Raw genomic sequence first — 12,992 nt, 5'->3', positions numbered from 1 at the left:
AAGCAAGTTGGAAATCCCCACCCCCTCCCAAATCCCACCCCTCCCCCAAGTGACGTGGTAGCAGTGACAGCAACGGAGGAAGAATGTCAGCCCGGGGGCAACTCCCACAAACATAAACACGTAAGTTCTCAGACTAAAATATTTAGCATAGTGTACCAAAATGTTCGCGGGTTGCGTACCAAAATGCAAGTGTTCTCTCGGAACATATTATCTAACAATTACAGCATCGTAGCAATTACAGAGACTTGGCTTAATGAAAACCATCTAAGCACGGAACTTTTGATGATCGGTATAACGTGTTCCGATCTGACAGGAACGCGACTGACTCTGGGAAAAATCTGGGCGGGGGTGCTCTTCTGGCAATTCATAACAAATACGCAGCGACGCTCGTAGGCAAATTTAACGACGACCCTAACGTCGACTCATTGCTTGTGAAAATTGTAATTCATGGACTGCCTACCTTATACATCTGTATTGTTTACTTTACTCCATGCTGTAATGACAAGTCTTACAACTTATTTTATAATTTTCTTGAAAGGCATTGTAGACCCACACATAACATTCTCCTCATAGGGGATTTCAACATCCCTTGCATAACAAGCAACGAATACAACCTCGTTAACGCCACTCCCGTATGTCGCGATTTATACAATCATATGTGCTTTTTTCAATTACGCAGCGTAAATAACATTCAAAATAGTAACGGCAAAACTCTCGATCTTGTGCTAAGTAACGTTTTTGGCTTGCAGTTGACACGAGAAACTCAGCCACTCGTGCCTGAGGATAAGCATCATCCTTGTCTCGTAATTGAAATAAAGCACAGAAAAAGGACACAGAGTAACCATCCACCGAACAACCTCTCGTACAATTTAAAAAAAGCTGACTTTAACAAACTATACAACAAACTATCGGTCGTTAACTGGGATACACTAAAACTCTGTGATAACGTAAACGAAATGACAGATATGTTTTACAACATAATATACGAAGCATTTGACGCGTGCATCCCCTTAAGACGCATAACCCCTCCTAAATATCCATGCTGGTTTACCGCCAATATAATTAAAAAAATAAAAGCCAAGGCTCACCACCACCAAAAATGGAAGCAAAACGTAGGTAACCCAGTTCACCATGCCAACAAATTTAAAGAACTCAGAAAAGCAATCAAAAAAGAAATATCAGCCGCCCATAATAATTACTTGTTCGACATCGAAAGCAATATTCAAAGTGACCCGTCACTTTTCTGGTCGTACATAAATCGCAACAGGCAAAACAAACAGTTTCCAGTTTCTTCAAACAATGAACCCATATTAAACCTGAATACCGTCGTTGATGAATTTGCGAAATACTTTCAATCTGTGTACGCAAACAATACGGCAAAGTATAATCTCGAGATCATGGCGGGGCACACAGAGTGCAAAACGCTAGATTCACTCAACATTCAGATGATCAGTATGTCTGAAATTGAAGCAGCTGTAAAAAAATTAAAGCCAAAGAAGTCGGCGGGGCCAGACAAAATCCCACCCTACATCTTCAAAGGATGTGTAGACATTTTAAAAATTCCACTCTTTGTTATCTACAATGCGATATTATCTTCCACGCAGTTTCCCGAACGGTGGAAAGTTACTGCTGTATGTCCAGTACCGAAATCCTCGGAGAACAGAAACATACAAAACCATCGTCCTATAGCTCTTTTATCTGCTCCTGCTAAAATATTTGAGCAAATCTTATATTGCCACATATATAACCATGTCAAAGAAACTTTATCTGAATTCCAGCATGGCTTTCTGCCCAACTGCTCAATAGAAACAAACCTTGGCGAGAAACTGCATTATATAAGCACGGTGTTAGATGATGGGGGGCAGGTGGATGTAATATACACTGATTTTTCCAAAGCCTTTGACACCGTAAATCATGATGTACTACTAAGTAAATTGGGGACTTTCAACGTTTCCCTTCCCCTCAGGAAACTTATGGCGCCATATTTAATGAATAGAAAACAATATGTCTCGTATAAAGGCCACGCATCCAGCGAATTTCTAGTACGTTCCGGAGTACCTCAAGGGTCCAACATAGGACCTCTTCTCTTTCTTCTATTAATCAACGACTTACCGGAACATTTGATTAATTCTAGAAAACTGTTATTTGCAGACGACCTGAAATTCTTTCAAAGAATAAAAAATATTGAAGACTGTGTGTGTCTACAACAAGACATAAATAGGTTGAGTGCGTGGTGCTTGCGCGACGGTCTTTCTCTTAATGCAGCAAAATGCTATTCCGTTACTTATTCTAAACAAAGAACGATCTTAAATTTTCAATATAAACTTAATAATACCAATCTAAAAAAATCTGAAACAGCAAAGGACCTAGGAATATATTTTGACTCTAAGCTAACTTTCACTCACCATATTAACAAAGTAATAGGCAACGCTTACAAACTTATCGGGTTCATTATTAGAATGGGCAGAGACTTTCGAGACACCCAAACACTTAAGGTATTATATTACTCATTAGTGCGTTCAAAACTTGAATTCGGGTCTGTTGTATGGAACACTGACAGTATAGTACAGACTACAAAAATAGAGCGAGTACAATCAAAGATGTTACGTTATATGAAGTATAAACTTGAAGGTATTTATCCCAAATTTGATTCGTACAGTAATCTAATAGAGGAGCTCCGAATGCACAGGCTTGACGATCGAAGGACAGTGCGCGACCTGCTGCTGCTCTGGAAAATATATAATGGAAAACTTCGCTCTCCTCATTGGATCTCACAATTTAAATTACGCGTTCCTAACAATAAGACGCGACCCAATCATCAAACCTTTTTTGTGAATAGAGCGCGAACAAACATTGTCAAGAAATCCCCTATCTGGAGAATGAGTATTCTCTACAATGCCTTAGAAAAGCGTAACAAAAAAATGATTTGTTCTCTATGCCATATATACAATTTAAAAACTGTGTAATGAATACAATATCAAATAACAGTCACTGAAGCATGTATGAAAACCTGTATCTCTGAACTCTCTAACTGGGCGCCAGCCTGTTGAGTTCATTATTGAAAAATAAATAAATTAAAAAAAAAAAAAAAAACTGTTCAGGCAGCAGGAAATATTTCACCCTTATTTTTCCACGACGAAGATAGTAATTCTATAATATTTAGTTTCTTGAAATTTAGATGAATATGAATCCTAACCTACTTCAGCAGTGGCGGAAAAAGGGGGCTATTACCCCCTACTTTTGTCCCTGCAGTAGAGGTGTGCGGGATCCCGAAAAGTCGGTACCGGGATCGGGAGAGGGGAATCCCGTCCCGATCCCGACTTTTCGGGGTCCCAAGCAGTAGAGAAATACAGAATGGTAATTTTAAAAAGTCGTCAATTCTCGACATTTTCTTCTGTAAATGTATGTCTGAAACGTATCGGAAATTGTTAGTTTTTGTACCAGGAATTGAGAATTTTTCCCGTCTCGAATATTGGGATTTAAAGAATTTCCCGTCCCGACCCAAAAAATTCTGTCCCGCACACCCCTTCCCTGAAGTATGGTAAACATTATCTCCAAAGGGATATAAACTGTTCTTGCAACCACTGTACTTCAGTAATACAGTTTCATAAAAATGAGTTTTTTTTTCTAGGGGGTGTGCGAGAAAGAATTTTTTTGGTCGGGACGGGAATTTTTTAAATCCCGAAAAAGTCGGGAAATTTTCGGTACGGGAAATGATCGAAATTTCCCGAAGCTCTGAAAATCTCGAATTCTACACATAATTTTCATCTTAAGTGCTTGATTTTACACTTCTGGTACAAAAACTAACTGCTCGGGAACCCGAAAAATCGGGAAATTTTTTTCCAGATCCCGGTCCCGACTCTTCGGGATCCCGCCCGCCCCTAATTTTTTCTTTAACGACTTTAACTATAATTTACTGGGAAAAGGTTGACTTTCTTTTGTTTAAAACACATGTTTAAAACATGTTTTTTTTAAACTCATGTTTAAAACTATGTTTAAAACAAAAAAAAAAATGTTTTAAACAAAAAAAAAAACAGTTTGTTTTATTCTTTTTTAAAAAACACAAATTTTTCCAACCCTGCTACCAAGGAAAAGTAAACTGTTCTTGCCCAGCCTGTTTAGGCACCTTCTTGCACCCCAGTTTTGGAACCCAATCGCCACCACTGGTTATCAAGGAATTCCGCGCCTGATTCCGTTCTTCTGGTTACGAAGTGAGAGCTCAACGTTGACATATTGGGACGAAATGGGTTTACATTTTTACAATACAATTTTAAATTGCATACGTCGGTTTGCTGGGTGTTTACGAGGTGATCAAGAATGGGTGCGTTCCGAAAGTCTTAACGAAACGAACGCATTCAACGAAAATAACTGGGCTCGTGAATCTGGTGAAACCAGTTATTTTACAGACTTATGGGACACGGTAGGCGAAAGCGCAGGCGCAGCGTTTTGTTTAGAGAAAGTTTCCGCATGGCGTCAGCAGAAGGGATGTCCTTATGGCAAAAATAAACTCTTATTATGGCCACTGTTACTTATTTTAATCACATTCTAAGAACGGTCAAGGCATACTTATCTTGTGCATGTTGCCTTCATATCGCTATCTGTTAAAATTATAATACATTTTCCGAACTAGTGCAGTTTGAATCCATCAGCACGCACTTTGTCTGCAAGGAGCAGACGATTTTCACGGAACAAACCAGCATCCTGGCCCGTGCGTTTGGTGAATCTCGTTCTTGCACGAAACGCACGGAATGTGACTTTTGGGACAGCATAATGAAACTCACGAAACGCACGGAAGCACTTATGGAACGGCCAGTTACCATAACTCGTTTAACGCGTTAAACTCGTGCGACTTTCGGAACGGGCCCAATAATTCACTAATTGGCAGTAGTAGAAAGAATTGCAAAATGAGTGGACTGGGTCGGGTCTCCCTTATCGCACAACACTACCGCAACCTTTCGTTCAGTTAGACGATTGATTAAATTATTTGCTTTATTTTACTTCGCTTATTCTGCCACATTTGGCTAATTTGTGAATATATTATGAAATTGATGAATGGACACTCACAAACATCCATGCGCAGGCCGGGATTCGTCCCCTGGTATTGTAGAGCGATGTGCTAACCACTCTGCCACGATGGCGGCAGACGTCAGGCGAGGATTGTCTATGTTGTTACGTTTAGTTCTATTAGCATAAATACATTGGAAATTTATTATGCTGTGCAATAATAGAGAGCCGACTCTACTTGTATCTGAAAACTCGAAGTGACCTATCAACATGGCGGGGCGTGTTTTGAACGTAACTCCGGCTTCGTTTCTGCTTTAACTTGAACTCGAATTAACGCGAGAACGCACAGGGGTCAAATTTGTATGGTCTAGTTTTTAAATTGGTGCAAGTAAAATTTAGGGCCGAAATGCAGGCTATGGTGTTTTCACATTTCAACATCGATATTTCATGCTGTGTAGTACTTAGCAACACTGTATTCAGTATTTTCACATCTTTCAACTTGTAGCGCTGTAGTGAAAAAAAGGAATTAACCATTGAATTTTCCAATTGAAGCTAATTAAGTGATGATATATGGCTAGAAACTATTACTGATACCATTACGTTCATGTTTTATATTTAGTTGACTTTAAAAGTGATAATAAGCGATGAGGCCAATTATTCATATTGAAGTCGTGCAACGTCTCAACAGGTTAGTATAATTTTCATAGCCTACATTACATAGTGCATTAGTGTATTTTGTAAATGAAACTGCCAAGAATTTATAAGTGAACAGCATATCACGTTTAAATATTCTACGGGTTGTAAAATTACGAATTCGATATTGAGTTCAAAATTATGCAATGTGTGTTGGGGGGGGGGGGCGCAAAGAGGAGATAGACATCTCCTGAAAGACGAAAAGAACGATGAATGGGAAGGCATTGGGGGGGAGGGGGGGTCCGAATGTACTTAAGCAAATCATTTTCTGTAGTGTTGTTGATGTTCGGGAATGTAGTTTTGATCCATTTTAATGCGAATGCATGTGGTTTTCTACGAAAATCTAGTTCCGATGCGCTATTGCTGCTGCCGCCATGATGTTGTCCATATACGCTAAATTGAACGAAAGGAGTGCTAATAGAACCTAACCTAACCTAGTAGGCATACCTCGTCCCCGTGATGGTTCATGGGGCTATCGTGAATTTTTGGGCTAACGTCAATGGTTTTTGGGGCTACCCGTGGATGGTTTGTGGGAAATAAGGAACAACAGTAAGTACTCGTTAATGTAAGAAATAGACATTATTTTCGTTATAAATTCATTATTTCACCTAAAGAAATGTTCCGCAATGCAGAAGAGTACGTTAGCAATGTAAAAAATTACGAAATAAATCATTGATAGGTGTCTCCGGTATAGTAAAGTAGTACCCTATCTGCTTCACGGAACATTCTTAATGTGTATTCACGTTTTTTTTTATCAAAGTGATTGCAATTTTTTTTAAAAAAAAGTGTTTTTGTAACTGAAGATCGTATATTTCCGCAAATGGTTTGTGGGGCTATTTGCCAATGGTTCGTGGGACTATGCGAGAATGATGCGTGGGGCTATGCATATTTTTTTTCGAAACCAATTTTTAACTATTGTAACCTATACGTGACCCTACCTAACCTAACCTTACCGGAAATGGTTCGTGGTATCCTCCAGCTGTCTTACTGCCACCTAGTTAAACTATGGGAGCATACTTCAGAGGGCTCCATGGTCACACCACCCACCCTCGATTTTTAGCACATTTCAAAATATTTTCGTCCAAAATGAAGTTTCTTCTAAGAAAGGGAGTTCCAAACGAGAACAGAAGGTAATTTTTAGAGTTCTACGTGCTGCGAAACTTACATTTTTATAACATTAAAATTCCTTACCTACGTAACATCAATACGGTTTTTCAGGGCTTCCATCATGGATTCATGTCACAGGTGCACGACCTGCTATTCGTTAAGTACCTGGACTTGGGATAAAAAGGTAAGTTACCTTCTGAGGTTTAATTTTTTGGTATCTTCCGGTAAATGTCTGTTATATCGGAGACACATTTCTATCGGATATTTTCAGTTTCAAATGGTTTGTGCTTACCAATTGTGTATTGCGGAACATAGTTGAAGGTGCCATTATGCCTTTTACATGAAAATAACTTCAAATTTTCACATTACGAGTAATTCTTTTGGGTCCTTTCTTCCGTTGCGGAACATACAATATGGCACGCACAGCTGTGGATCATCGTGCGTCATGCTTGTGTTTTGTCGATTTGGAGTGGGTATGCAGTGTTTCAACCTTCTTAACCAAAAAATACCTAATTTTGTGTTCATTATGTCATCACAAACCATTGACGGATAGCCCCAAAAACCATTCACGAAAGCCCCACGGACCATTTCTGGCAAGGTTAGGTTAGGTAAGCATAGTTAAGAAAAATGCTCGTAAAAAAAGACACATTTGGAAACACTGGCGTGACCGCGTGACTTTCGATGCTCGCGCCATCTGCAGGTACAATGGCATAATGTTGTCGCTTTGCACAAAATGCAAGTTTATTATATCAAAAGTGCTTATTTCTTGTTGTGCAGCATTCTACGGTGAGAAAATACCTCTACGAACTTTCATAATGCTCCAGAAACTCATTTCCATAAGTAGTTTCTTCTGTAAAAATGAAGAAATGTGTCTCCGATATGACAGACATTTACCGTATCTTCCTAATGTTTCAGTGCAGAAAATGTGTTGGGTAGGTGGCTCCGGGCAGTTTCTAACATGCCTTCTAAAGGGACTCTATAGAGAAAGGTGGTAGCGGTAGGTTAATTACCCCTGGGGCGGAGCCCGGAATAAGTGGGAAATTTGGACACCAATTTTCATGACATTTCTTGGGATATAGCCCTGAAAAACCGACTTTTACATCCATCCATCAGTACGGGTGCAACGAAACTAACATGGCCACAAGTTGACTTCCACCTTGCAACTTCCACCTCTACAGTCATAAATACTTCTTTCCGCGCTCCAGAATTTTGTTCTTCACAATTTGCAACATATAATCTTCATAAAAAATGAAAAATTCCTGACGAAATCGAGGGTGAGTGATGTGACCACGGACCCCTTCAGAGGTATAGTGATTACTTGTAGCATGCTTTCTTGAGAAAGACTTTTTCCTTCTGTATTCTCCTGCATCATTTTTTGTCAACAGCCGTTTGTTTACTGTCTGATACTGGTGCTGCGAATGAGCACTAAATTGCTAAATGCTTTCATGTTAGTTGGGTCATGTTTAGTCCACTTTATGTTAATAAAATACCCATAAATGCTTTCGTTGTTAGGTTAGGTGGATCAGGGTTAGCATTAAATTTCTGTTCCTGAATGCTTATAATACCCAGTCTTGTAATATCTGGTCTGCAACATGAAACACCTTTCTATCCATGCACGGAAGAACTGCATGAATGAGTCGATAGTAAACTAAGGATGGCTGCATAAGCCACTTTTCAAATCATAATTTTTGAGGTATGTAGTACTTAGTGAGGCTTTTAACTGTGCTAATTAGTTTGTCAAAGCTTCAAACTTACACAATCGTTTCCAGTATTCTAAATAACTTCCTGAAACTTGAGAAAAAGTCATTAAACATTCGGAACTTTTACCCAGGCATGTTTACTAAATACCATACCAAGAATGAGTATTAAATAGAATCTCAATGATTCATGATTTTTGCAAGTTTTATAGGAGAATTATGAAGTGTTGTAGAATATTGTTTGTGTAAGTACGTGTGGACCTTCTGGAAAGTAATTAGTGCAGTGTTAAGTTGCATAAACTATCATTTATCAGAGAAAATCTGATTTCAGAAATAGGCTATGCTCGTCCACTTCCTATGGTGCCATTTTTCATGTCCAACATGCTTGGTTGATTTGGTTTATTTTACTTTGCATTTCTGTCACTTTTGGCAAATGGCAAAGATTAGGATTAGTGATGATATGATGAAGTTGATAATGTAACATTCACCAATACCTATGCCCAGGCTGAGATTCTACGTAACACTGGACCCCTGGCATCAGAGCACAGTGTGCTAACTACTCTGACACAGAGGTCAGCATCTTAAACATGTACTACTGCTGATTTTCACTTGTGTTTCGAAGAGATTTCGGAGCTGTTGACCCACTGTAGCCCTTCAAGAATTATATATATATATATTTTTTGAAATCCACAGAATTTGATGTTTTACGTAATATAAAATTTGTTCCAGCGGAGATATTTGATCCCAAAGTATGACCCGCATAAGTAAAGACCATTTGTATGCACATAAAAATTGTGAAAGAACACGTCAAAATTGCTATCAACTCCAAACCGAATGATGTAAAATTATATCTGCTGTTGTAGAATGTCATGTTGGGTGCTATACTCATTTGTGTGAAACCTTCGGGCTGTTCTACATCACAGTAAGATAACAGACTTACTTTATCTCCCAATAACACATCTCCGCAAATTAAATCAATGGAAAATATTCATAAAGTACATAATCTTCATAAGCCATGATCTGGGATCCTCCTCTAAATACGTCCTTGTCTGCAATGTCAATTCTTCATCCTGATTTTTGGAGGAAGTAGTGCTCAAAGCATAGGGAAAGCATAATTTAGCAGACACAGAATTTTGCACTATCCTTCTTTTCAGCAACTTATACAGCTTAGGTTAGCTCCACCTATTTTTGGTTGTCCATGTTTTGTGACTTTTCTACTTGCATGGATTGCGAGTCATGGTTCCAGTGTGGGATTAGTTGTCTGGCTGAGAAAATAAATTAACAACCATCTCCCAACAGAAAATTATTCTAATGGAAAGACTGGATATGACTTGAAGCCCAGTTGTTGAACATACATTTCTTAACTATAATTTCAATACTTACAACAAAGCCATCTAATGACTCTCATAACATGATTGCTATAAAATTCCCTGTTGTCAGTATCCATGGCAAGACTTGTGTGTTTACTTCCAGCTTAGTCCTAAATGTTTTATTTTCAACACCACACATTCCTCTTTATGGTTCTAATTAATAATTGTATGCATACACCAGGTTAGTTAAATACTGATTAATCTGCAGTCTATCTTTGTGGAAAATCATGTGCATCCATAGAGCAGACTTAAAAACTTCAAAAAAATTGGGGGAATTTCATAAAACATCTTTAAGAAGTTGTAATGTTATAAAATCTCATATATATAAAAAAATGGGTGTGTATGTTTGTTTGTTCCGGCATAACTCTCGAACGCCTGGAGCAATTTAAACCAAACCTGGTACACGTATCACTTGCAATCTGGAAATAATATTTTGGGGGTAAGACACCCCTGGCACGCCTAAGGGTGGGGTGGGAAACAGTGACGTAAAAATAATCCAAAATGACTGATATTAAATTCCACACAAATAGACATCTGTGACTCTATGCAATCCCGCACAACAATAGTGTTTCTCAGGTTGTCCAACATTCAGGCTGTGTTGCAAAAACAACCGATATTAGTGTGGAATCCATAGTTTTCGTGACACTCCCAATGTGGTTCAAGTTCATCACCTATCGGCTTGGGGGGATGAGAGGGGGTGAAAAATAAAATGCCACAAATGACCTAGATTAGTGTCGAATCCATAGTTTTCAGAGTCGCTAAAATTAAGTTACATTTTACATTATAGTTAGAATTCATTATTTCCCAGGCTAATATAAGATTGGGATAAATAAATACCCAGGCAATGCCAGGTAATTATCTAGTATTAAATATGATTGTTGTACATGCTGTGAATATGGATTTTTGTATATATCTGTAAACTAGACCTTAACAGATGCCGATGTATCAGTTGGAGTTTGTTTACTGATATCATCCGATACTTTTCTGGCATTTTGGACTGCATAATGTTGGTAAATTGATGCATATAATTATAGAGGAATGCCTGCACACAAATAGTAATCAGTATTTTAAACAACTTTTAATTGTTACAATGTTAATTTGTCTCTATTTATATTGGTATGAGTATCAGCATTGGCATCATTCAAAGTGGTATCGCTCTACTGCAAACATTAATTTTCTTCAGCATACATTCACATGTAAGACAAGTTTTAAACATGATTCCTCTTTTAATTGAGCCAGTGCTTCACATTTCCACTTTAATAATGCACTTTAAAGTTTAAGTTAAAACACTACAGAAATGTTTGGAAATTCATTTGAGAATACCTGGAAAAGTTCAGAAGTTTAAATTTTGGTTAAATGAAAAGGATTCCTGATTGATTGAATTGGTTTCTTTTACTTTGCTTTTGTGCCACTTTTGGCTAATTTGCGAAGATGGGGATTAGTGATGACATGGTGAAATTGATGAATGGACACTCACAAACATCCATGCCCAGGCTGGGATTAGAACCCGGGACCCCTGGCGCCATAGCACGATATGCTGAACACTCCCCCACGGGGGTTGGCAGAAGAAGGAATCCTTGTTTTAGACTAATTGTTGCTACAAATTGATTCTTAAGGCAAGGTCAAAAAATAAGTATGCTTATTTAAACAAACTTTGTGTGTTAATAGCAATATAACTAGCGTTACTAAAATTAACATTACTTATATTAATGATATCACATCAGTGATCTTCATAGTATAGATGGGGATAGTTTCTATAATATATTTAGTACTTATTAATGTCAATATTTCAGTATTTTTCACTGTACTACTGACTATCTCACCTCCAAAAGTTCTTGATTCTGGTCCTAGCAAAGCCATGTTTGTTTTCATTTCATCTAATGATCCTTTTACATCATTGTTGCAGTTAACTTAAAAGGCAAGGAGTACAAAGCTAAGTAACCACATATTTAAAAATAATATTGATTCATGGTCATTCTTAAAAAATGAAAATTTGTTTACCAGAAAAACTGTCATTTAAGTATGCGAGGATCATTTCAGAAAAAGTGATTGCACACTTGTACCTTTCTACTGACATTATTGTGGAGGACGAAGTTTCTACATTCCTTGGTAATAGTCTCCGGCCGGTTGAGGTACATGTCAAATTTCTAGCAATTTTCTTGCTCGTAATTTTTCCGTATATCGCTGAAGGATTATCCTATGGCATGCACTCTCTCATCGATGGTATTCATACATTTTTCCTGTAGTTGATCTTTTGAAACAAGTCATAGTCATGAAAATTAATATCTGAACTTCAGACTTTGTAACCTCACTGCTAAAGTAGTTGTCTAACTGGATTTGCAGCATAGTGCAATTGGATGTCACATCAGAAGTGTTGGGTAGTTTCCAATGAATCACTGGATAAAGGTGATTCTTGAGAAAGTTACTGTAATACTCATTGTTCATTGTGATTCACTTCTCCACTGTGTGACAAAGGAGAATGCCCTCATAGTTGTAAGCAACAATAAGCATCATCAAGCTTTGGGCTCCAGCTACGGGATGCCCACATGTTCGAGTCTCATGGGGGAGGTGAAACACATTTTCTCCTTAGATTTCAACCGGTGGCCACCCATCATCAGGAAAATGGAGGAGCTACGAATGAGTACCGTAACCTGGTCATGGAAACCTACAACACCTTAGTGTTTGTCGTGCTGACCACACGTCACCCCATGACTGGTTGAATGGTCTTCCATCTTGGCAGGTGAGAGTGAGGCCGGTAGTGTGCAGGTGGTCCCTGACCCTCACAGGCTGTTGCACCATGGCTTATTGTTATCATTATTAATGTTGCTGGGTGCTTGTCGGAACTCCTACAATTGGCAAATTGGTATGGTGAATAACGGGACCTTGTTGAATATGGCAGAGGCACCACAAGTTCTCTGTGACACTTCACAGCACTCCTTCCACGTGCAACTTGAATTTTCATGAATGCAATTTGTTCTTTTTGTGAGAATGCTGCAATTTAAATTTTTCTGTGGAACTATGACATGCCACGTGTAGAGGCGGTTATAAAGCCATTATCAGATTCTGTGATTCATTGTTGCTACCTGTGGCAATGGACATATTGTTGAGTTATCATTTTTTT

At 38.4% G+C, this 12,992-nt stretch overlaps 1 protein-coding gene across 1 annotated transcript in view; it reads left to right on the top strand.

Moving 5' to 3' along the window:
* The first annotated feature begins 5,479 nt into the window (after positions 1-5,479).
* Positions 5,480-12,992, top strand: part of pch2 (pachytene checkpoint 2 protein) — a 45,834-nt gene continuing 38,321 nt past the window's right edge. The window contains exon 1 of the mRNA XM_083138780.1: positions 5,480-5,692. Coding sequence (XP_082994906.1) covers positions 5,649-5,692 — 44 coding nt within the window. The 5' untranslated portion in view covers positions 5,480-5,648. The remainder of the gene's footprint in view (positions 5,693-12,992) is intronic.

The sequence above is a fragment of the Lepisma saccharinum genome, chromosome 17 (genome assembly GCF_977018435.1).
Source record: "Lepisma saccharinum chromosome 17, izLepSacc3.1, whole genome shotgun sequence".
NCBI lineage: Eukaryota > Metazoa > Arthropoda > Insecta > Zygentoma > Lepismatidae > Lepisma > Lepisma saccharinum.
Note: the sequence above shows the minus strand (reverse complement) of the source record. Positions and strands in the feature narration are given on the sequence as shown.